The following is a 26,351-nucleotide window of genomic DNA, read 5'->3' as shown; positions in this document are numbered from 1 at the left end:
AGGACACTTCATGCAAACACACGACTCGCCCTCCCATTCTCCCCGATCCCCCTCCTATCAGTCCCCTTTGTTCGCCTGGACAGTTTCTCTTCTACTTTCATGCCTTATATACACACGAGACTCTACATAGCTATGTAAATGCTAAGAAATACAAACAAGAGGAAACACACAGTGTCTGTCCTACCTCTTAGCTCTTCTGTGGCTTTAGGACTGAAGGTAGCCTCCCAGGTGAGCTAACGTTGGCAGGCAACACCACTCACTTTGGCAGTGCCAGGCAGCTGGGTACTTGTCTGCACTGCATCCGCTTCTTTTTCTGGCTCATTTCATGGCTTTGTTATCTCAGGCCTATTTGGTGTTTGTGGTGTCTGGTCTTTTTTCTGGGCTTTCATGTATTTGGCTTAAACACATTTGCCACGGCCAACTAGAAGATGTCTGTAATAACGAAATGGGGGATGTTTGTGCTTTGCCAGTTTTGATGAGCAAGCAGGCATTTTCTAGCATGTGGAGCTGATATGTCAGTCAGCTAGTAAACATTTATTAAGAAGGCTCTGTGTTTGCAATGCTGCTTGAAGACTTGGAGATTGAGAGGAAGTAAAGAAAGACTTCCTTTTGGCCAAGCGCTGTAGAGTTTTCAGGCAGACAAGAGCCTCTCAGAGGTGAGCCATAGACTCCAAAGCAATGTTTAACAGAGCATCCAATCCTGGAGGGCTGAAATGTTGCCCAGCTCAGGATCTGAGGCTCAGGGAAGGAAAGTACAGGGTCACTCACAAAAGCCTAGTTTCTCCACTTGGTCGCCCGATTTCCGCATTTAATGTGCCTAGGTAGAAGATGCGGTGTAGTCAAAGGACAGAGGACAGAAAATTGCCATAATAACTGGGACCCAGTCTACAAAGGCTTTTTGACAGCATGGTAGGTCTCAAAGAGAGAGCAATGGTGGCCTACATGTGGGAAATTCCCTGTCTGCAGTGGAACCCTCTAGGTTTTTTGTGGGATATTCCTGCAAAGCATGGTGATTGTCCTGTGGTTTCATTGTGCCCAAGGGCACAAAAGTGACCCATTTTCCTCTTGAGTTCAAACGGTTTTATTTTCTGCTTCACTGATTAACAGTAAGTCTCTATTTCATTAAATTCAACCCCACTCCATAGCCTCTCTGGAGCTCTTCACTCTGTGGAGGCCGTGGGTAGTTAAGCATCAAGGGCTTAAGACGTGATTTCAGCCCCCTTGCATCCATTGCTACAATTTTTGTGTTATTTTATCAAGCTGTGAGCATCTATACACCCATGGGGGTTTTCTCTCTCCATTATCTGCTGTGAGTTCACCAAAGACTGTGTCTTTCTGGCTTCAAGGCACACCCTGAGTGCTCACTGCATGCTTGTCAGTCAATGCTCTTATCATTAATGACTGACTGAAGGTTCTAAGATGTCTACCTGAGAAAGTACTGCATAGCCTGGCTACACTTTCTCATTTCTCTCAAGTCTGTTCACTGATGACTATTTTGTGTGACAGGTCCCTTCTTCTGGGCTGCAGGGCCTCCCTCCCATTGGCCCTCCAGATGTCACACAGAACTATCCTGTTCCCTCCAACATCCGGCCAGTACTGAGTAAATACCGGGTCGAGGTATGGTTCAGGAAATTGGGAGGCTTGCCCCATAAGACTCATGGGAGGTGGTCCCACCTGCATAGTTGAAGGGGTGTGGCATGGTGGGCAGCTGTCCTAGGGGAGACCCTGCCAGCTGAACTGGGCAGGGCAGGGTGTGCCACTAACTGGAAGACTGTATCGTCATTCCCAGGAGTTACATTAAGCTTTTCCACTGGTCATACACCAGGCTCCTCTCTGACTCTGCCCGCTCTCTCCTCAGGTCCTTTTCTGGGGTGTCCGGGAAATGAAGAAGGTACAACTCCTCTCCGTGGACCGGCCACAGGTTCTCATCGAATGTGGGGGACGAAGTGTGAAGTCTTGCGTGATCCAGAGTTACAAGAACAACCCCAACTTCAGCGTGCAGGCAGAGGCCTTTGAAGTGGTATGGGTTTAATCCTCCCTCAGCTGCACAGCCCCTATTTTCCACAGTCAGGCTCCTCTTCTTCACCTGCTTGGCCTTGGGGTGCTTCAAGGTTTCAGGTGTATACCATCTGAGTGAGTAGCCTAATTACGGAAAGCCAGGCTTTCAGAATGAGATACAGTAGATATCTGTGGTTCATAAGGTCAGGCCTAGATCATACAATGAACCAAAGAAAGCTAGCCAACATTTGCCTTGACAGGGTTCTTTGGAGTACTCACGCATGCCAGCCTCACCTGCTGCACATTGTAGGCATCGTGGTGTAGGCCTGTTATCCTAGCTACTCAGGAAAACTGAGGCAGGAGGATCACAAGTTCAAGGCCTCACCTGGCTACAAAGAGAGTCTGAGACTAGCCTGGGCAACTTAGTGAGGCCTTGCCTTAAACACAGAAAACTAAACCTAGTGCTAGGAACGTAGCTCAGGGACAGAGTGCTTGCCTCGCATGTGTGATGCTCTGGGTTCAATGCCCGGTAGTCACACACACACACACACACACACACACACACACACACACACACACACACATACACAAACACCAAAGAAAAAGAACATCAGGTCTAGCCCAGTCTACCATATAAGGAAGTGTTAGAGTGGGGTACACACTGGTTTAACAAGCTTTCCAGTTGCTTCTGAGAATTGCTGGTTACAAGATGCTTTATAGAAACTTACTTTGATGGCCACATTTAAATAATACTCCTTGTGCTTAGAATGCCAGTGGTTCTCATGTGTAAAGTTATGTCCCTTGACAGCTGTGCTTTTATTGATTTCAATATTTCAGCAGACGTATTTCTAGGCTGTGGTTTGGAACTAACTATAACAAAGAAGTTTTCCTTCTCCAACCCGCTCAGCTTCACAGAGACATGTTCTAAAAGATCAGTGATGGCACAAAAGGCTTTGCAGTGTCTGTGACCCTCCACGGTGGATGTCATGCCTCCTCATGGGGCACTAAGGGAGACAAATGTGTAGGGTACCATCCCCGTAACTCCACACCTCGTGGCTTGGCCTCCATTTGTTTCACATATTGGCACTGGTTAAACTGTACTTTGAAATGAGGGTTCTTGTGTTCAGTAATGACAAAATGAGAGGATTGAAAATACTGCCGTGGGGCTGGAGAGATGGCTCAGTGGTTAAGAGCACTGACTGCTCTTCCAGAGGTCCTGAGTTCAATCCCCAGCAACCACATGGTGGCTCTCAACCATCCACAATGAGATCTGGTGCCCTCTTCTGGCCTGCAGGTGTACATACAAGCAGAACACTGTATACATAATAAATAAATATGTTAAAAAAAAAAAAAAAGAAAAAGAAAAAACTGCCGTGGACATACAGGAGTGGGAGATATTTTACAACTTAAATCTTTTTGGAATTTGTACCTGGAATGAATTATTATTAGAAAATATTCATCACAGATTTAATGCTTATTTCCTGATTTGGGAAAACAGTGACCCAGAGTTCAGGCAAGGCGCAGAGCTGGTCTGAAGCCTATAATGTCAAGGCGAGGAGGAGGGAGGCAGACATCCAGCTGGGCCTGCCTATAGATGGGTCCGCAGGGCCGGAGAGCATGCAGAACCTCCCCAGGTAGCAGCATCTTCCCTCCACCTCTCCTGTAGGAGCTGCCTGAGGATGAGCTCCTGCACCCACCGCTGAGCATCTGCGTGGTGGACTGGAGGGCTTTCGGGAGGAGCACCCTCGTGGGCACCTACACCATCAACTGCTTGAAGCAGTTCCTGTCCAAATCCAGAGAGCCCCTTGCCCTGACCTCACAGACAGATGGAGCTGGAGCCAGGTCAGGTAGGTAGCACATCCTAGATTCTAGAGCGAAAAGGACTGTGGACTCATGGCGCCTGTGGGTATGTACAGTGCGATCTGCATCAAAGACTGTCCCAGTGCCAAGCTGGGCCTTTCCCATGAATTTACACTTCTGGCTTCTCTGCTATAGTTGCCAAATTATTCCTTAAGTCCCACATCAGAATCAAGTCCTCTGTTGAGACAGCCTTGAATATTCCTTAAACTCCTTTCCCCACCCCCCCCCCCATCCTCTGCCATCTTTCTTGCCTTTCTGCTCAGTGTTATTTTTATTTGTCCCACTTCTGGCTCTCAGGTGTTCAGAGTTAATTTCACCTCTCAGCTCCGTGCTGCATCATCGTCATTGATCTATTAAAGTCTATTCTGTCATACCTCCCTCCTCCTATGCCTATCTGCCAGACCCCTCCCCAATGTAGGCCTCTCACCAACACTACTGTAGAAGTTAAAGATTTAATGAGCGAGTGTGTGTGTGTGTGTGTGTGTGCACGCATGTGTATGTGATCCATGAAGGTCAGAGAAGGACATCAGATGCCATGGAGCTGGAGTTACAGGTGATTGTGAGCCACTTGATGTGGGTACCAGGACTCTAACTTAGGTCCTCTGCAAAAGCAGTATATTCCCAGGGTGGCTGTCTGGGCCTGGGAAGAGTCAGGTGCCACAGGTACCACTGAGCCATCTTTCCAGCTCCTCTCGTGAATTTAAGCACATTTGATCTACATACATGATATGGTGTTATAATATCTTTGGTTCTTTTCACTCAGTGCTTCATTCTAATATCCATGCACATTGCCATATGCTGATCGGTTTGTTATGGAATCCATTGTATCTCCTGTATTTTCCCCTTTCCTTTCCTCTTGAACTGGACCGGACACCTAGTTTGTTTACAATTCTCTACTTCCACCAAAAGTCCTGTGCTGAAGGTACCTGTGTACATTTCCCGAGGGAAAAAACTCTGTGGGAATTCTCCAGCCTAGTTATCCAGGAGTGAGACTGCTGGTCTCAAGGAATGTGCACATGAAATTCCACTGAATACAGACAGAGGGCGCTCTGGAGGACTGTGCAGATTCATGCCCTTCTATACCCCATCACTGCATCAGAGCCCTCTCTGTGTCTTCTTGCAGCCTGCTTTCTAACCGACTCCTCTTCATCTCCTACTATCCAATTTACAGGGGTTGTGTTTTGCTTCATTGGGTTATTGGGGGTCTTGCTATTCTGTGGGTGTCCACTTCAGTGTGAGTTTCTGTGTATAGCAGAGTAGACACCTGTCAGTTTGTTGGACAAATTATGCTGTTGGGAGACACACCCAGTGGAATGAGACCTTCTGAAGGCCTTGGCAGCCACAGAAACTCCAAACCGAGAAACACCTCTCAGTGCTGAGTTGTACAACATGAAATGCAGAGGCCATTTTGCAGCTCTGGACAAGGGTTACAACCCTCAGTGACATCAGTGGCTCAGTTAGAACCCCAGAGTTTGAGGATATAACTGTGCTTCCCACTGAGCACATAGTATACTGTATCCAGTGTCCTACCTACACTTGGGGTTCACTGACCACCCAAACTCTCTGCAGATTTACACACTAGAAGAGACAATCCATCACTGCCGAGGACCTGTGCCCTAAACCTTGACTTTCAGGATCCCCGGTGTGGGCAGTTTCTCTAAGTGATAAATAATTAATAAGGCCACTTATCAGTTGCCTATTGTACATTGGGTGTCACACAGCAGGGTCTCATTTTATCCCCCGGGAGAATGGGTAGCTTCATTGTCATTCTAGAAAAAAAAAAGAAAAACGAGGTTCAGAAATGTCAAGAACTTGCTGCATTTGAATTCAGCTATGACAACTGTGTTCCCTGCCTAACCAAATGAGCATTCGTTCAGGCATTTCAGGTTCACCTGAAGCAGCAACCGAGTCTTCTGACCTCCCCAGCTCCTCCCAGGGTCTGCCAACAGATCACGTCTATGTGGATGTTGAGTCACCTCCCACTGTGGTACCTGACTCTGCCCAGGCCCAGACAGCCACCCTGGGCGACATCCCTGACTCCTCTCCGATGCTGGAGCCCGAACACAAACCTGTAGACCAGGAACCAGCAAAAGATGGAAAAGTCAAGGTCAGTCAGTGTCATCTGCTTCTTATTTACCAGGCTCAGTGGAGTTTGCATTGGGAAATGTAGACAGTAATCCTCCAGCCCCACGCTATGTGACCTTGAGCCAGAGACTCCGCATTTCTGGGCATCAGGTTCCTCATTCCCAATGGCGATATTGATGCCCACTTCAAAGTACTGTCAGAGGATTGGAAAATCACTGTGTATGAAATTAAAGTGTTAGTCAGATGTGACAGTAATATTTAGTAGAACAGGAACTCTTCCAGATTCATTAGCTTGGGAAGGCAAGGGTTCCTTCATCCAGGACTACTGCTCAGACATTTAGAGCCTGCGTTGTACAAGGTCAGACATGACCAAGAAGATGTGTCCTTTGAATCCTAAAGAGGATAAAGGCTTTTCATCCTCAGTGAAGTAGGCTTCTGGAAGATATCTGCTGCCATAGCTTCATCACTGACCTCATAACTGAGCGGGGCTGGTCCTCTTTAGAATGTGGGAGTTTCTGAGGATGGGGAGGTTCAAAGGACATGGACCAAAGATGATGCTCTAAGTCTTCTGAAGTCACGATTTAATTGCAAACCCCAAGATCATTTTAAACTCTTCCTTGTTGACTATAATGGTACATGCTTGTAATCTCAGCACTCAGAAGGCTAAGGCAAGAGGATTACCAATTCAAAGCCATCCTACTACATAGTGAGATGTCAGAAAAAAAAAAAATCCTAAGAAGTTTCTTGCCCAGTAGATAGTAAAAACTGAAATGAAAAAAAAAAAAAAAAAAAAAAAAAAAGGAGTATGATGTAATGCTGGATGTTCTCTCAGGCTGTACTTTTCACATCTTTCCTTAGTGTCCCCTCACCATGCCCCCTTCATTGTCCCAGCTTTAAAACCAGGCACTTATGTACATTCTTGGTCTTAGAGTTTGTTAGTTTCATAAACCTATTAATCCAGGTTGTAGATGATTTGTTGACATCATGTCTTTGTATGCCCTGTCCTTGATAGAGTACTTAGAACACACTAGGTCTACTAGAGATGCTGGGTGGAGAAGGGATGATGGGTGCATAGTGAGTCTACTATAGCCAACCGGCAATATGATGACAGCTGTGTTCTCTAAATGCCTGCTTTCTGAGATAGGTACTTACAGTTATTACATATAACTAAATCTCTCCTGCCACTCACTACTTATGTTTTAGATGTCACTTACTTGCTCTTCCTAAGTCAAAAAATGAAGCCAACTGGGGAGTTCCTACTTCATGTCACTAGAACCTTCCCACAGTGAAGTAGGCTAGTGTCATCATCCTTAGGGAGAAATCAGAGAATCACATATTTCATATTAATCGCTTAGTGGCTGTTAACACAATTGTGTCTGCAGCCAATGCCCCTTCTGTTATATGACACCATGTCACATGGCCTGGTGCCCATTTGTTGCATGACTTTCTCCTCCATTGAACTTGGAGCTTTCTGGTTTTGTGTTGGAGCCCCATTGCATCTCTAAAGCCAAGCACAGTATACAACATCTTCATAACTGTTGGCTGAGTTAATTAATGCATGGGTGAAAGTATAGTTAGATGCTCCTTTACTGAAGCAGCATGGAGCACTGGTACCATGAAACCAACAGATGCCTCTGCCCACCTCTCACTGGGCACCTGCATATATTCTTCAGTTGACCAGTTGGCCTGACTAGTAACCTATCTCTCATCCCTTAGCAAGACCCCAGGAAGCCTTCCCGGAGATCCACCAAACGGAGAAAGAGGACTATAGCAGATGAATCTGCTGAAAATGTCATCGACTGGTGGTCTAAGTATTATGCTTCTCTAAAGAAAGCACAGAAGGTAGAGTCTCCCCTCCTGCGACAGTCAAGGGCCTCCTTCAAGGCCACATGCTTCCCTTTCAATTCCAGTGTGAAGAGCCTGGGGGCGTAAACACAATCCTGTCTGCCATTCCACTGTGGTCTGGTCTACTTACCCGGGGCTGAACTCATATATATATACATACACACACACACACACACACACACACACACACACACACACATATATATATATATATATATATATATATATATATATATATATAAAATACAATGCCCTGCCTGTGTATATGCCTGCAGGCCAGAAGAGGGCGTTAGATCACATTATAGATGGTTGTGAGCCACCACGTGGTTTCCGGGAATTGAACTCAGGAGCTCTGAAAGATCAGTCAGTGCTCTTAACTTCTGAGCCATCTCTCTAGCCCCTGGGGCTGAACTCTTAGAGAAACCCCCGAGCCCTCCTCTCCTAGCAGCTAACAATTGCTCCTCAGATAGGGGTGAAGCTTCAGGCCCAACTCCGCTCTGCATGCTGGGATTTGGTGTAGCTTGGGCTTGCACAGGCCTTGTGCATGCTGTCACAGCTGATATGAGTCCATATGTAGGGCCTCCCCGTGTGTCCAGAAGACATACATGCTTGTGGTAGTCATCTTCCACATCTGGCTTTTACATGCTTCGAACCCTGTCTTCCACAGTGATCCCCTAGCCTTCAATGGAGGGGTGCAGTATGACTGTTTCCTTTTGAGCTGGGAATCGAAGTAGACCTGGGCAGAGTTGGGCGATGGGTGAATCAAAACTCATTGTATGAAATTATCATCGAACTAACTTTTAAGATGAACTTTTAAAAACATGGTTCTATTAAATGCAGCAGGGAAAACCCTAGAAGATCAAGGATCCTGATTATGAGATTCCCCAATGCTCCAACTGGAGCTGGTGTAGGACACAAGCTCAGTTGGAGACCTCGGAAGGACATTTGGTATAGTCAATACACGCAGGATCGGGCCCCTGTGAGACATAGGGAAGTCAGCAACGAGGGGCAGAGTTTCAACAGCAGGCATCAGCAACGGGAGATAGATATGCAGGCCACAGAACACCAAGGCTCCAACAGAATTCTACATTTGTAGGGGAAATAATCTTGGCATAGCAAATAGCAATAATTGGTGGGTTGCCATGGCAACGACAGGGCCTCATGTACATGGACTAATGCAAGGATCAAGTCATAACACTGGAGCGCCATGGGAATGGGCCTGGAAATTCAGGTAACAGCTCAGTGATCAATTTTATTGTGATTTGTCAACCCCAAGTTAGAAAGAAAGAAAGAAAGAAAGAAAGAAAGAAAGAAAGACAAAATTAGTCACATGCTATCATAGTTGAGACTATTAGGACTCTGTAGTTTGGAAAGACAACATTTTCATCTAGGATGACTCAAAACACTAGAATACAGTGAGTTAATAAACCAAACACTAGCCCCTGCGCCTGCCCTCTCTCCTTTGGCCTATTAGATGCTTCCACTTCCTAGGAATAGTTAGCCCTTTGCTGTTTCTTTACTTCCCTTCCCAAGCCCTGGTACCCACCCAAGGGCTGAACAAGCTAGCAGGTGAAGCTCATAGTGCAGACTGTGGGATGCTCCAGGGAGTTGTGAAATATTTGTCTTCTCTATGCCTGGGAAAGTGCCTGCCCATGAAGAACACTCAGTGACCTTCACCTTAAAATGACATTCCTGGGGATGCAGAGAGTTGGGATAATAAATCAGAGCAGAGTTAGCACTCTGATGTAGTTAGATGTAGTAGTCCGTGATTGTATTTCCTCTCTCTTTAAGGAAAAGGAGAACAACCCTAAGGAGAGAAGGGCCACAGGTAAGTGGCTTTTGGGGGAGGCTGCTTGGATGTAGAATGGGGCCATTATGGTAAGAGCTCGTGAAACGTATGTTACATCTCGGCTCCATTGTCCACATAAAGATGGCGACGCATTTCCAAGGTCTTCCAGAGGGCTGGAGAGCAGAACCGACCTGGCATTCCTTGGGTTCAGTTCCACAGTACCAGAAAAGAAAGTCTTATGGGTATTAGAGCTGAGCTGTAATTCAAAGTAATCTCTGCAATTGACTGGCTCCTGCCCTGTGCTGAGCTGTCGTGCAGAAGGAGCAGGGTGGCCATAGGATCAGCTGGAAGCACAAGCCCAGCCCAACAAGATAAATATTAAACAGTGCTGAATGTAAAGATCTGGATTCAGGATCCAAAACTCACTTTGCAAGGATTGCTTAGATATGGTCTGGCAGAGCCCAAGAAAAGAAGCTTGGTAAATTACTGAAAGCTCAATTCAAGTCCCAGCATAACAGGAGTAACGCCGAGCAACCAAGAATGGCATGGACACACACACACACACACAAACATACCCTCATATACACACATATACACACATACACACACAATGTGGCTGCACACATCACCCACCACACCACACCACCCACTCACCCACCACATACACACACATACACCCTCCCATACACATACAATGTGGCTGCACACAGCACACACATCACACACCACACCACCCACCCACCCACCAGAGAGAGAGAGAGAGAGAGAGGGAGGGAGGGAGGGAGAGAGGGAGAGAGAGAGGGAGAGGGGGAGAGAGAGAGAGAGAGAGAGAGAGAGAGAGAGAGGAAGGGAGGGAGAGAGGGAGAGAGAGAGAGAGGGAGAGAGAGACGGGGAGGGAGAGAGAGAGGGAGAGAGAGACAGAGACAGAGACAGAGAGAGACAGAGACAGAGAGAGACAGAGATTGAGCCTGGCTCCTAACATGTTTCCTTTCACATTCCTCTGATGACCAGCCAGCCTGGATAGCATCTTCATCAACCACATGATGAGACAGTGATACAAAGGGGTCGCTATTCATCCAAGGTCACACAACTAGAAAAAGCAGAGCTCAAAGTCTGTCTCTAGCCATCATTCTTCAGGAGATGCTGTGGGGAAAAAATGACTAAATAATGTTATTAACATGACTTTGTATAAGACCCTTAACATATTTGAGCCTCGTGTTGAACTGGATGACTCTCAAGACCCTGAGGACATTTGAGAAGAAAAACAACAAAGAGCCTTAGACTCATCCAAATTCAGGGTCTTTTCTCTGCTATCTGGGTCAAAGAGCAACGGTGCCTTCTCAGTGCCCAGTTTAATGCACTCATGCACAGACGTGGCCCGGTGTCTTTGGCAGAATTTCTATTACTGCGACAAAATCACCATGGCCAAAAGGCAAGCTGAGGAGAAAAAGGTTTTTTGGGCTTTACACTTCCAGATCATAATCCACCATTGGGGAAGGTCAGGACAGGAATTCAGACAAGGCAAGATCCTGGAGGCAGGAGCTGATGCAGAGGCCATGGAGGAGTGCTGCGTACTGGCTTGCTTCCTGTGGCTTGCTCAGCCTGCTTTCTTGTAGAACCCAGGACCACTAGCCCAAGGAAGGTACCGACCACGGGCTGGGCCCTTCCCCCATGAATCACTAATTGAGAAAACACTTGACAGCTGGATCTCATGGAGGCAGTTCCTCAACCGAGGCTCCTTCCTCTCTGATGACTCTCGCTTGTGTCAAGTTGGCACACAACACCAGCCAGTACTCCCAGCTAACACCTTGCCTGACCCTCCAGCAGCCACAGACATTGCCTTTACATATGACACAAGCTACAGGGCTATGTGCAGTAACCCTGCAGTTATCAGGTCTATAACAATTTCTGCCAAATATCCACAGAGGCAAAGCCAGACGAGGTGGTGTTGGATATAGAAGATGGCCCCAAAAAGAAGAAAGAGACAAAATGCTCAAGAAGAAACCGAAAGATGACGGAAAGGATGGCATCCCAAACCTGGCTGTCTTGAAGGTCTGTGGGCCCAGGGTGTCCATGGGTGGGTGCAGAGCTCAGTGCATGCTTCCCTTAGTGCCTCGGTCACTGTAGTGACTCCTTTCTCTGAACTAACTCACGCTGTCTTCACTCTAGTCACTTGTGTCGGGGAAACACAATCAAGTCAACAAAGCTTGCATGTTTCCCTTCTCCATAGCCCTGTAATAAAAAAGGGTGTGACATTCGTTCTTCAGCTTCAACCTGGGAGGTAATTTACAGTGTGAACGGTCCCTTCAATTCCTCTTGGACACCATCATGTGGTGTGTGCACACTAAAACTAGCAATGCACATTAACCAGAGTCCCCAGAGCACTCTTTACATGGGCAAAAGGGTATTATTAGCTAGAGGCATATGTATGGATGTGAAAATTTGAATGATAGCAATTACATTTGTAGGTGATCAAGTTGGGTAAGTAATTTAAAAGGAAATTTGAGTACGTATTTTGATTATATTTCTAAACCTCACATTTTATTCTACTTCACGTTTCTAAAGTCTGTATATTATTTCCCACTTAGAAAATTCATGTCTGCATGCCTCATAATAAAAATAAACACTCTGTCATTTTAAATGTGTTATGAATTAATGAATGTTAATGATAACAACTTCCCAGAAGTACTTCAGTCTATATTTAATGGCTAATAACATCAACTAAGCACAACAAAAAATGATTGTTGTATTTATGCCTGTCTATCTAAAAATGTTTTGTGGTTAAGAGTACTTGCTGCTCTTGCAGGGGATCTGGGTTTGGTTTCTAAACCTACTTGGCTGCTCACAACCATCTGTAGCTGCAGGTGTTCTGACACCTCCTTTGGACTTCCACAGCATTAGGTATACACATAGCATACATACATACATTCAGGCAGTATATATATATATGTTTCAGTTGGCTATACTTCTTGGAATTCAATTTTTTATTTAATGGACTTTATAAAATTCATAATAGTTAGCTTTAGGAGTATTTAACCAAACATTTTCCTTGTCTCATCAAGGATAAATCAACAGTGGTCTCTTTTACCTTTTTCATGAGGCATATTTCAAGGCCAGTTTTTGAGAATCTTTGGGTCTTTCTCATTATCAGCACTAAACCTTTTTGTATTAGTTCTTTTTCCATACCTCTGATCTGACACCTGAGAGTACAGCTTGGGGGAAGGGCTTACTTTGGCTCATGGTTTCAGGCGGTTCAGTCCATGATTGCTCAGCTCACGGGCTTAGATAGATCATCATGGTGTCAGCATGTGGCAGAGTTATTCACTTCATGGCTAACAGGAAATAGAGAAATGGGTGAGTCTGGTAAACCTCAGAAGACAAAAATCCTGATGGAAATGTAGTAACTAAAGGCTGTCCTCATGAGGTGTCAGATGGGAAAGAGGACTCTGCTGGGGATTGAACCAGAGGCCATTTCTACTGTATTCTGGTGAAGACTATGCCTATATTTTTGTCCAAACATTGAATGAGAAGGAACTGAACGGTGATGGAGTAATTAACCTTCCTTCCTCTTAGTATAATCCTCCTTCTCTCTAAAGATCTATGATGGTGAGCTTGAGAGTGAGTTCAACAATTTTGAAGACTGGGTCAAGACCTTTGAACTCTTCAGAGGCAAATCTACAGAAGATGATCACAGTCTGGACGGAGACCGAGTCATAGGAAAGTTTAAGGTAGGTTCCCATATGGACCCCCTTCTTTGTCTGTATCCATAAATGTCAGCCATGGCTCAGTCCTAATATTGGGGCTGTGACGTGGGGTGTGCATGAGGGGAGGATCCCCAAGGCCCACCCAGAACCTTCTCTGAAACCCCACAAGGCCCAGCCACAATCTTTGGAGCTATTTTTGATTTGTGGCCAGTGGGTTAAACTCACTCTATGTAATTTAAGAAAACATAGTCACTACCCGTAAGGACCACTGTCCTTTGCTTTGCTGTCCCATTCATAACACATTAAATACGTGATCCATGCAGGCTTTCCAGTTGAAAACCTAAGGTGAATCAAACAACACAAACCCTTTTTTGGGCAGACTCGGTATCACAAAGCAGTCGCTAACATCTATAGTTCATTACTGTAGGCTGGACCTTTAATATGCTACACAGTGTGCTGAAATATCCTAAGCAACTCAGTTTGCCAACTCAGATTTAAATCCTGTCTATTATAGTAGCTAATTGCATGACCTCAGACAATATATTTAACATTCCAAAGCTTCGGTTGCTGTATCTGAAAAGCAGAATACTGTACTGGGGAAGTCTGGACACAGCGTCTCATATGCAAAGAGCACACAGATCCCATTGGTCACACTCCTCATGTGACAGCCCTGTGATGAGGACACTGACATACCAATCCCATCCATTAGCGTACCATGAATAACTGCCAAGACAAGCAGCTTGTAGAAGTTACCCAAGGGGACACCCCTGGCAAAGGATAGCACTAACCTGTGCCCTTCAGATATGTGGGCTATCTTCATTTTCCCAACCATGGAATCATTGTGGTTTATTATGGATCATGTGGCAATTCTTGCCTGTGTGCTGTGGTTTCAGGGCTCCTTCTGCATCTACAAAAGCCTAGAGGATTATACCTCAGAGGACAGTGGGCAGCTGAGAATCCAGCAAGGAATCCCACCCAATCATCCTATTCAAGTACTGATCAGGGTGTACATTGTTGCGGTAAGCCATCCTCCTTTGATCTAAGTGGGTGGGTTAGCCTACCCACGCTGGTAGAACAAAATGCCACAAATGGGTTTAAACAACCGAGACATCTTTGTCCATGACTGTGGTTCTGGCCATCTTGGAGTCTGATGGAGCATTCTGCTGGCTTGTAGATGTCTGCCTTCTTACTTTGTTTTCACATGGCCATTCCTCTGGGGATGTGAATGTGGAGGGAGAAAGAGCAACTTCTGAAATCTACAGCTCCACTCTTGTGACGTCACTGGTTTCAGTCACCTCCCTATAGACAGCCATAGGGCCAATATTGTTGAGTTTTAACATATGCACATAAGAGTCACCGGGATCCATGCACTTAAGCTTTACCAGCTTGGTTGGGTTACCTAATAGCAGGAGCAGAAACCAAAGGCAGACGTAGAATGCTCCAAGGAAGACGGTGAGAGAAGGAGCTTGAGAAAGGCACCCAGGACCCATCACCAGGACCCAACATGGCACCTACTGCAGTGAAACTCCACTAACGCTGAAATCAGAAGTTTCATGTTGAGTGCATTTTTTAAAAGCCCCAAACTCAAATCATTATGTTCTCTAGGCTTCCTTTTTTTATTATTATTTTTTATTTTTATTTTTTTATGAATCACAGAACTTTAATCACAAAACCTTTTGACTTAGCGCAAAAGTGAAAGACCAAACATGACATTCAATTGGACAAGTCCTTGTGGGTCATGGGTTTGTCTTGAACTTGTTGCTTGGCTTTGCTTTTCATGACTGTCTGTGTAGCAGTCCTACTCGGTGCTACTTCTCCTCATGTTGCTCACGTCCTTTGTAAAAAGAATTAACAAAACATCTAAGAAAAACAAATTGCCAGGTGTGGTGGCCCAGGCCTTTAGTCCCAGCATTCAGAGCTCCAGGCCAGCCAAGGACACAGTGAGACCCTGTCTCAAGAAGAAAAAAAAATTTAATCAGAAGAGAAAACAAATTGTCTTTTTATTGTGCACTTCTTGGGTGTCCTTTCTCTCTAAGTGTCATCGTACTGCTATGTGGCAGGGGTGTTGTGATGGAGTCTTTGTCCTCAAACAGGAAGTCTAGCTGGGATGGGTGGTGGCGCTAATGATGAATCTGAGACAATGCTGGTGGCTTATAATAGACGCCTGCCTACCGGGTGCTGTACCATAGCCTTTTCAAAAATGTTTCCAGGAAGCTCCTGCTGTTCTGGGAGATAATTAATATACACTCTTCAAGAAACAGAGTGCATGTTCATTTAAATTTGAGAAATATTGTGTCTAATAATTGATTTTTTTTTCTCCAGCTCTGGAAGTTCTCCAAGCTCATATGCACACTAAGGTTCAGAGAACTCGGGAATAAAACAAATCTATTGAACTGTTAAACCCTTAGCATTGTCTCCACTTCTGCCCTCCCCCCATCTTTTACTCTCCCTGAATTACAGAGGTATGAGACATCGCTGGTCTGCTCCTGCCTTTCTTTTGTCTAGGGCTCTCAACACAAAGGTGAGGGCTATGTGAACCAGGTTTCTGCCTGGAGCAAGAGTGGGCAGCACTGAAGAGAGCTGGCATGGGCCTGAGTTTGAGGACACAAAAGGCTTGAATGAGCACAGTAAGACATGACAGCCTTGCATTTCATTAGCAAGAAAGTCTCGATGGGATGGAGAGCCAGTGTTTGGCACGAACCTTGTTAGTAGTGGTGATGGTGTGCGATTTTTCCCCCTATCACTTATCAATACACAATTAGTTATATATACACCTATTTTTAAAAATGTAATAGGCACTAAAAAGTTGTAAAAAGTAACTAAAAACGCACACGGAAAGAAATCAAAGTCCTTTACTGAGTTCCTCTTACTTACCAAGGTAGCTCAGACGTTTTCTCCAGATCAGTACATTGCTTCGTTCCTTTTAGTGGCCATATGGTGTTTTCTTGAGTGGATATAAAACCATTTGTTCATGCAACAAACCTCAAGAAGACCCTGTGCCATGTCCTTGGGATAAAATAATAGAGCTCATGTGCTAGTTCCAAGTGGTATAAGGACTAGGAGATATGAAAATATAAAAAAAAGTCAAAGGAACAGCAAAGTATGCAGGTTGTGTTAGGGTTCAGTGATGTATAGAGGACCGGCTGTGGGTGATTTGACAAGGAAAACAAAGGAGTGGCTTCTTCAGGCTGTGCTTGGGGTGTAGCCTGTTTACCGGTTTGGGCTATTAAGCAAATATATAGAGAACAATTTTGTTCTTGTTCGTGTAGCTTGGTCTACTTCTCCTATTCTGTCTGCAGAAGACAGTCTTAACCGTGGGGCTGTTCCTTGGCTGTCTTCACTGCTGTGCTTCTCAGTCTGTTTGATGCCACGTCTCACTGGCCTCCTAGCACGGCCTTCCCTTACACCGTGTTCACTTGTGGCAGCCTAAGGTCCAGTCATTCTGGCATCAGGCTTCACGATCAGAAACACATCATCATCCAGGAAGCCATGGCCAGAGGCAAGACTCGTGGGGTAATGGCTTCAGAACCGCTGGAGCTGGACAGGGTCTTTCACTTAGTCTACCCCACGGTTTTATGATAGAGCCAGAAACAACATGACTTGCCCAAGAGGACACACACTTGCTTAGAACTAGGTCACGGGCTCATGCCTTCTCCCTCCTTCTCCAGCAGGTTCCTCACTGCCATGTGCCAAGGCCTGTTTTCCTCCGGGTAAATGATAGAAGAGACAGGTGATACCCATAACTGCTCTTTTTTGACAGCATAACTAAGATGCTAACACAGTGGTTCCTGCCACTCTAAAATCTAAGGAGCTTTTAAAAGTCCCAAACCCAGGACCTAGAAAACTGAAATGTCTCAAGATAGAGCCTGGCACCCAAATGTCCCCATGTGCAGCCAGGGTTGAGGCCGCTGGGTCAGAGTCATTTCCTCTTTCCTCTCCAGGCATTTAATCTCAGCCCAGCTGATCCAGATGGCAAATCAGACCCCTACATTGTGCTCAGACTTGGCAAAACAGAAATCAAAGACCGGGACAAGTACATCCCCAAACAGCTGAATCCAGTGTTTGGAAGGTCAGTGGCCATCCCAGTTGGGTTGTATTGTCCATTCTGCATTGGTTGCTGTTGCCTTCCTGAAGGGCTGGTGGAAATGGTGTGTGTGTATGTGTGTGTGTGTGTGTGTGTGTGTGTGTGTGTGTGTGTGTGTGTGTGTGTGTGTGTGTAGGGATATCTTAGATAAAACAGTAGTTGAAGATTAAACACTGACTTGTACTCTTGACAACAGCTCACCAAATGTCTATCCATGCAAAATGTAGCCTGTTTTCCTACCTGGGATCTGGTTCCTTATGATCTTCAGATGCATGGTTTTGTAACACTTGTGTTTTAAACTTACAAGTACCTTGAAGGGTCATGGATACCACCTTCTGGTACTGTATAGAAAACTTTCTTCTTACAGTCAAGACGTCTAACTATCCAAAGAAGTTAAGAAATATTGTCAAATTCATACAACTCGGAATTCAAGGGGACAGGGCCAGATGTTTGAGTTTTGATCTCCTACTAGGGAGTTTTACCACAATATCATTTTGCTGCCCACTTGCGGTGATTCCCGAGGTTCAAGAGTTGAACTGAGGGCCCCCAGTAATGTTTTGTTTTCCTGCAAAATGTTAAAAATACACTGTGTATGTGTGTGTGCAGTAGAACTAGACACAAGAATTTTCTGGTACATGTCAACACCTTTTTAAAAGAGATTTGTTTTATTCATGTGTGTGCATGTTTGCCTACATGTATGTATGTGTACAACATGTGTACACCGCCCATGGCACCGGATCCCTTGGAATGATGTGGGTGGTTATGAGCTACCATCTAGATGCTGGGAACCAAGTCCAAGTGCTCTTAACCACTGAACCATCACTCCAGCCACACCCTGTTGACCTTATAATAGCACATCATATATGTTTGCTGCTTGACTCTGTGCTCCAGCTACCTTGGAATTGAAGGAGCCTGGGTTTCACTGTCATGTACAAATGCTTTGCCATCATACAGCTGACTTTGCCTCTCTGGTGGGAGCTGTCCTCATCTATAAAGCAATAGAGACACTGACTCTAGCCTCCCCTGGAAGAACATGTGAAACATTAATAATGCAGTCGGCATTCAGCACACATGTGCCAGCTTTCCCTCCTTCTTGGTTACTTTAGCAATATCTGATGTACTTTTAATTTTCTTTTTCTTGAGGAGCTAAGAGCATGGGATAAAATCGCCACCAGACTCACGTAGATTCATTTACCCATTTGTATTGGCTTTTGACCCCCGCCCCCCACCGGCATTCAATGAGCATCAGCTTCTTAGATTTTTATTGCTGCCAAAGAAATGAGGTCATAAATGATGTAGCCCAAATTAATGGGAACAATTAAACGGACAGTACCATGTAAGTGTACCCCTGTTTCTCTGTCCAGAGATGACATTTCCTGCTACCGGCCGTATAAGTAGCCATCGCTTCATTTTTGTCATTATAGTTTTCCTAGATGTGAATTAAACTTGCCTTATCCACCTTATTTTATGGCTCTGGAAAGGGTGGGCTAGTGTGATGGAATCCACCAACAGCTTTGCGGGGCTTCTTTTGGAATCTCTCTAGGGGTAGATGGTTGGTGGGGTGTCTCCTCCATTGTTGCTACAGGCAGGACACAGGTTCCTAGTGCAGTCCTACTGTGTTTCAGCAGGCCGTGTGCCTAACTTGGGGCTTAGGGACCCCCTTTCCAATGATCACTGCTTAGAATGTTTATGTAAGTATATGTCACAGCTGCTTCCACTAACACCCTGGCTCCTGGTGTCCTGGTGCTGCCTACTTTTCTCCGTGATAGCTTCTGGCATAGGTCTACTTGTTTGTGTGTTCACTGGCCATCCTCTTCGTGCTAGAAAGTTGTATCTGTCTGCACATGAACTCATGTGGCCAATACCACTTCCCCAGCACCCTGGACAGGGCCGGGCCCATAATAAGTGCTGAACACGTATTTTATTGTAACAGAATGAGTAAGTGAATGGATAGATGCACAGACAAGACTTCCTCCATTTGCTGGTGGGAACTGATGGGACCCTGCCACTCTGCATCTTTATAAAGCTGAGTCTGACCAGAGTCTTCACAGCTCTCAAACAGTGGGATCCCAAAAGCCAATTGTGAGAACTAAAATAGCTCACCGACTCTGGCTCACTCACCTCTGCAAGTGTCGGTCCTGGTTGGGCCCTCATCATGGCATCTGCCCACTCCCCTTGGTTCCCTGAAGAACTCCCCTCCCTCCCTCCTCACAGTCACAGAGAATCCATCTTGTGTCAGATGCTCTGCCAGGCTCCTATAACTGCTGAGGGAAAAATGAATGGGGGGATTCTGACTCCGTAGCAAGTCCTGTGAAACCGGGTGACAGTCAGGTCTGAGCTCCACAGGTCTAGAGCCAGGAGAGCTATCTGTAGTCTAGTGCTGGTTGAAGAGACTTCTCTTTATGCCCTACCCCCTACCCCCCTGCAGCTTACAACACTTTGCCCATGACTCGATCTTGGCCCCTGCTCTCCTCTTCTGACGCTCCCTTGTATGCCTTACCCAGGAGAAATGATTCTTCTCTCAAGACCTGTCACACAGTGGCTGTGTGACAAATGTCAGAAGAATAAGTTAGGAAATGAACAAATAGATAAAGGAAACATAAGACATCTTTGCTTCGAACCTCTGAGCCTCTACACGCTTTCACTGTCTCTCTTTTTGCTCATTTAATGATCTCTCCTTGAACAATTACATTCAATGACATTATCACTGACATATGACCTGACGTAAGCCTAGGAGTTTCCAGGGCAACCAGGAATCCAATCTTGGTATGGTGTTTTTGTGTTTGTTTATGTGTTTTGTTTTTGTTTTGGGGCTTTTTTTTTTTCAAACTTCTTTGAACAACAGCTCCAGTTAAAATTCAGGCGACATTAAACTAGGAGAACAGCTTGATGAGAGGAGCCAGAACCATCATGTCCTCTGCCATTGTTGCCAGGGTCAGTCAAGCCCTTATTAAGCCCTTCTTCTGTGGCTACCATGGTGATAGCCAAGTTAAGTGATGGAATGTCCAGACCCACCGCACAATCAACTGGGACCCTCGGACCCCTAGGGAGAGAATGGGGGACAAGAGACGCGAAGAACGGACAGCAAGTCAAGGAGTCTGATCAAGCTGACAGAATTTTATTTTCTCACAGGCAATTATAAACCACTGAAACAGGAGGCTGAGTGGGGTGATCTGGGTGGGCAGTTTTCACAAGATATCAGGAAGTCAGGAAGTTTGGCAGGGCGAGGGCCCCTGTGGTTCTGGGGCTCGGTGGAATTGTTAGGCATCTGGAACCACAAGATGTTATCTATAGACTTTGTTTTGTTCGTCCTCTGAAGGCCTCTGTAATTCCGGGAATACTGAGAACAGCGGGAGAGTACCTTGAGGGAGGGGAAGAGGTTACAAGACAGCCTGCCCCAGGTCCACTCGATGTATTATGCCTGCCGGCTATGGTCTTGGCTCCCCACAATGGAACGTGGGTGTTTCCTTCTGAGGTACCTCCAGAAAAGCATTACAACCTAGAGGCCAAATATTGAAGCCAAAAGGCACTGCTATGCCTAGCAAATGAAGGGCATGAGGATTTCTCCCCTGTGCAGCGCTATGTGGGCCTTGTAGAGCCTGCTCCATCCGTTACAATCTGTGGTGCTATGAACTGTTTTTCTCACTGGGGAGGGCTGACTCCTTTTTTTTTTTTTTTTTTTTTTTTCGCTTTTTCGAAACAGGGTCTCTCTGTGTAGCCTTGGCTGTCCTGGATTTGCTTTGTAGACCAGGCTGGCCTTGAACTCACAGCAATCTGCCTGCCTCTGCCTCCCAAGCACTGGGATTAAAGGCGTGGGCGTCCGGTTTGGGAGGGCTGACTCCTTAAAGGGTTGTAGTCTCTAACACACTAGATTTAGGATCCCATCCCGTATTCTAGGAAGAGCTGGTTTGTGATTCTTCCTTCACTTAGGGTCTCTAGATTTGGGCTTCCTTATCTACAAAATAGAGGCATTGGATATAGGTTTCGGACATGTTTTATAGTTCAAAGGAACAGCCATTAAATATGTATTCTCTGCAGGCCAAGTGGAAAGTCCAGCAATGCAGAAATGAGAAAGCGGTATTCCGTTCTCAAGGGGCTTAGCCTTGCAGAGACAGTGTTCACAGTGTTGTAGCCCCGCGATTCTTTTGTTTCTGTCAGTGAGGTTTTCCTCGACAAAGCAGTAACAGAAAAAGAATGATAATATTCTCACTGTGTATGAGCTGAAAATCTGGAAGTGAACTGTGTGTTTTATCTGATCAACCTTGTATCTAACCGCCACACCGTGTTATTCTACTTAAAGTCCCATTTGTTCTCATTTTCACACAAGGAGAGTGGAAGAGATTAAGTAACGCCCCCAGTGCTTAACAGCCAGGGAGCTGAGGTCTAATGTCAGACCGGAAATCAGATCAAAGTCCCCAGTAAAGGGCTCTAAGATATGAACCGTGGAAAGGGAAGTGGGGGGGTGGGGGGGGGGAGACCATAGTCTATAGAAACCTGGCAAAGAAATCAGAATAATAAACTACATAGATAGCATCAGTGGTGACTGACGCGTTCATCCTGTCAGCGTGTGCACCCAGATGGTCAGCTAATCGTAAGGAGGCTTGATGACATTTCATATTGCCAGACATTTCTAATTCCCAGCCTTCTGCTTGGACTCAGGTCATTTGAGATCCAGGCCACTTTCCCAAAGGAGTCGCTGCTCTCTGTCCTGATCTATGACCATGACATGATTGGGTCAGACGACCTCATTGGGGAGACCAAGATCGACCTGGAGAACCGTTTCTACAGCAAGCACAGGGCCATCTGCGGCTTGCAGGGCCAATATGAGATGTAAGTTTTCTCCTGTGGAGACGCTGTAAGTGTCCGGGGCCACAGCCTTGTGGGGATCTGGACTGCGCATGCGTTTACCTATCGCTAGGCTGGCAGACCACACCAGCAGAACTGGTTTGAGGAGGCTGGTGCTCTCAAGAGCCAATGAGACTAGGGAGGCGGCTCTTATTTAAAACCCAGGACAGGTCCTTCAAGAGTTAAGAGCCAGGCTGTGGCATGCTAGTGTGTTCTTCACCTGTGTCTGGTGGTCCGGATTCCACGGGGGATTGTGCTAGGTGGAGAATGGTTGATACAATGGAAACGTCCTTGTCTCAGGAATCTATCTATAAACAACAGCTGTGTGTGCTTAGACCTGCTGTTTTAAGAGCTTTGCGTGGAACATCTCCTCAGTTCCCCCAGAACTCACAGGGGTTTTATTATTGCCACTTTGCAAGTGAAGGAAGGGTGGCTTTAAGTCTCATTCTTTACGAAGATTTGCAATTCAACTTTATTTTAAAATGTAGGCTTCCAGCTTGATTTTCTTTTTAAATATGTCATATCTGATTATATTTTTTAACAAACTCTTACAAATTATAACCAGGAAAATATAGACATTCATTGGAGTTCCACTGTGCAATTCAAAAACTGTTTTTCCCAAATGAAAAAATGAAAAATAATTTACATAATTTATCACTGCAAATCAGAAAACTTATATAATTCACTATTTTGCTTAATTTACTAATTAAAAATTAAATATTTATGTAAATGTTTTGCTTATTTCCTCTTAGTTTTTTTTTTTTTCCTGTTCTATTTTCTTCTGAACTTGGACTACACCTTCCATGGTCTGTAATTTGTTTATTGTTCTTACCTTGTAGCTTAAGTACTTTAGAGCTGTCATTTAATATTGCGTGCAGCCTTTGATGTACCAGGCCTACGCAGTATTCCACCATATGACTGTGTTATAAAGTGGTATAGTCATTTGCCTTCCTAATCTGTAGGACTTGTGACAATGGCAGTTCCTATTATGGCAGGCCAGGAAGCAGGGAGTGGGTAGGGCCAGGGCCCACCCCTGTGTCCAGTGACCTACTTCCTCAACATAGCTATTTCTTAGGGGATGAAAGGGTTGGGGAGACCCGGGAGTGGCCACCAGGAAAGCCACTGATTAGAAAAACACGTCAGAACCTTCTGCCCGAGATGTGGGTCTCTAAGATGAACGGGGTGGGAGGTTGCAATGAGGTGATAAGCTCGGCTTTCCTCTTAAGTAGTACACAAATGACCAAACACTGGCTAAACTTGCCTGGACCCCATAGCAGTAGAAAAACAAAGAGGCGCTTGCTAATGGCTCTGGGGAGGGGGACTAGAGAGAAACAGCAGTTTGGAGACAAGGTCTTCTTTCAGGGTGATGGTGACAACTTCTTGTAACTAGGCAGAGAGAGTGGTTGCATGTTACTGGGACTAGATACAGTACCACTGAACCAGTCAACTTCAAAATGATAAGTTTCACTCATATGAATTTCATACCGATGGCTTTTTAAGAAGAGTGTATCGCTCTTTTTTTTTTTTTTTTAAAGAAATCCAAACTTCCTGAAAACCATCTTTATGTCAAGCTGTCTGCAAGCCCTCTGTCTTGCATGCGAGCTGTACATATGCAAAGGTGCTTGCCTAGAAAGGGGAGAAAAGGGAAAAACCAAACAGACTAGGCCAGGTGTGTGATGGGGTGGGTGAGCATGGAGGAACCCGCACAAGCCACACTTGACCTGGGCTTTTATTGGGGACCTCAAAGGATGTAGCCCTGGAGGGCAGCCAGCCTCACTTCCTCTGTCTTTCCTCTACTTCTCAGAGAAGGGTACAATGCCTGGAGGGACACATCCAAACCCACAGAAATCCTAACCAAGCTCTGCAAAGACAACAAGCTGGATGGACCGCACTTTCGCCCTGGGAAGATACAAATCGGAAATCAGGTCTTTTCCGGGAAAACAGCCTTCAGCGAAGATGACTCTGGTAACTCCTGTGCTCTGCTGATGCCGCTGTTCTTTTGAAAAGGCTGGTTCCAGTGTTTGAGGCTTGGGGACAGTGGGTCATCTAATTACAAAAGGAAAAGACAAAAATCGGGTACTCGCGATGACAAGGTTCAGGTGACTCTGCTGCAAGCTGGTCTAGTTCCTTTCGGTCTTTGCATGGTTAACTGTTAAGGACTTGGCAAATGTGCAAAGCAAGCAATAGCTTTAAGTGAATGTCATATAGTATAGAACACTGGGTACAACCCACAACCCAGCAAGTGCTGTACCAAATTATCTTATTTTAGCACCAGAAGAGGGATATTTTTCCATGAGTGTCATAGGACATGACCTGAATATCCCAAAGAAGCTTCCATAAATGTGGGACTGAGGGTGGCGGGGAGTCATTTTAATGACACAGCACAATTCTGGTACCACCGCATCTGAGCAGTTACTGCTTCTCTCTAAAGCTTCCATGCTTTTGCTGTAGTCAAACGAAGGTGATACAGAGGCTGTTTCAACACCATTGATTTCCTCCATTTTTATTTATTTTTTTACTTCATTATTTTGCGCCCAAGAACATACTGAAGGTTCTTGTGTGCAGAGTTACTGCTATTTTGACAGTGTATTGGTGTCATGTTCATGTGAGTTTCCTTTGGAAAAAAAAATTCTTCTTCACAATACACTCTTAAAGTGATGTAATTATTTGATCAAAACTCTACTTTTGATTAAGTAATGATCAAAACATTGCCACTTTGCACACTAAAAATCTGAAATTATGTGATTAAATTTTATGACAAAGATTTTATTTATTGCTTGTCTAACTCTTCGCCCATACTGATATAAGTATTGCCACCAGGTGATTGTTTCTGTGGTCCCTTTCTGTAAAGTCAGGCTTGACTGTCTTATATCTTATATCATTATAAACTTTGTCAAGCAGATTTTATTCTTTCAATAATTTTGTCTTGCTTTGTGGTATTCTTTCCACCAGTATTTTTATTGTTTTTGTTTTTATCTTTCAAATCATGAAACACCTCCTTTCTTGGAATGAAGTATGGGTTAGGGTTAGGCAAAGAGAAGACATCCACAAACATGCCTATGCCACCATTTTATTTAAAGCCACCGTGATTTGTAGGCCCTCACACCATGGTGTTGGCAAACATACTATCTTTAGTGCCTGGCACCCAGACATCTTCTGTGGGATCTCCAGGAATCAATCTCTCTCTCTCTCTCTCTCTCTCTCTCTCTCTCTCTCTCTCTCTCTCTCTCTCTCTCTCTCTCTCTCTCTCTCTCTCTCTCTCTCTGTGTGTGTGTGTGTGTGTGTGTAGTGTAGTGTACTGTGGTGTGTGTAACCTCCACTCCAGGGTGTGATTGCTGTCTCTGTACTCTTATCAACTGACTCATCTCAGACACCATCTCCACATTTACTCTCTTTCTTTTTCATACCATTCTGCCTCCAATTCTTTCCGTTTTCTATTTTCTTTTGTTCCTAATATGCCGTAGTATCTTTAGGATGTGCTTAGGAAGGCATCAATGGCCTCCACTCTTCAGGGGGATGTGGTCTAACAAGCCTCTTCCATTGTCTTTACTCCCTGCAGAGGAGATGGTGGAGTCTTATGAACACTTGGCCCTCAAGGTGCTACAGTCTTGGGAGGACATCCCTGAGGTCGGGTGTAGGCTGGTTCCTGAGCACATAGAAACGCGGCCACTGTACCACAAAGATAAGCCAGGGATGGAGCAGGTAATGTTTCCCGTGTTATTAAGGGCAGAGCCAGGACCATGGCAGCCTTAGGGAGTTAGGATTGGCCACTCATCCTCAGGCAGACAGAGTCACAGGGAAAAGCAAAGAAAGATTTGTTAACTGTCTCCTTTGAACTCTCAAGTCTATCTTAAGAACCCTGGTGTGACATTTATGTTTAATAGAGTTCCAGAGGTCTACATACTCAACTGGGAAGTTCTGTTCAAGATGCGCTCCCACCCATCCCTCGTCTATCACTGCCTTTGCTCCAGGCTCTCCTCCAAGGAGGTTTGGCAAATTGTCAGACTGTATGGAGTCTCTTTCTGCAAGCTGAGCTGCCCCTCTTGCCAGCACCAGGTTTCATCCTTTCCCATCTTCCACATGAAATTCCTGAGTAAAATCCATTTTCTTGAGAACCATTATGTCGGTAGTTTTAAAGCCA

At 45.3% G+C, this 26,351-nt stretch overlaps 1 protein-coding gene across 1 annotated transcript in view; it reads left to right on the top strand.

The window, feature by feature from the left end:
• The window catches only part of Fer1l6 (fer-1 like family member 6), a 118,064-nt gene that overhangs the window by 71,833 nt on the left and 19,880 nt on the right, over positions 1-26,351 (top strand). Inside the window, 14 exon segments of the mRNA XM_051160546.1 lie at positions 1,507-1,617; positions 1,859-2,020; positions 3,665-3,845; positions 5,736-5,965; positions 7,660-7,785; positions 9,580-9,616; positions 11,503-11,558; positions 11,561-11,629; positions 13,174-13,305; positions 14,175-14,300; positions 17,223-17,350; positions 22,025-22,195; positions 24,015-24,175; positions 25,770-25,912. Of these exon segments, the coding sequence (XP_051016503.1) occupies positions 1,507-1,617; positions 1,859-2,020; positions 3,665-3,845; positions 5,736-5,965; positions 7,660-7,785; positions 9,580-9,616; positions 11,503-11,558; positions 11,561-11,629; positions 13,174-13,305; positions 14,175-14,300; positions 17,223-17,350; positions 22,025-22,195; positions 24,015-24,175; positions 25,770-25,912 (1,833 nt within the window).

The sequence above is a fragment of the Acomys russatus genome, chromosome 17, assembly GCF_903995435.1.
Source record: "Acomys russatus chromosome 17, mAcoRus1.1, whole genome shotgun sequence".
NCBI lineage: Eukaryota > Metazoa > Chordata > Mammalia > Rodentia > Muridae > Acomys > Acomys russatus.
Note: the sequence above shows the minus strand (reverse complement) of the source record. Positions and strands in the feature narration are given on the sequence as shown.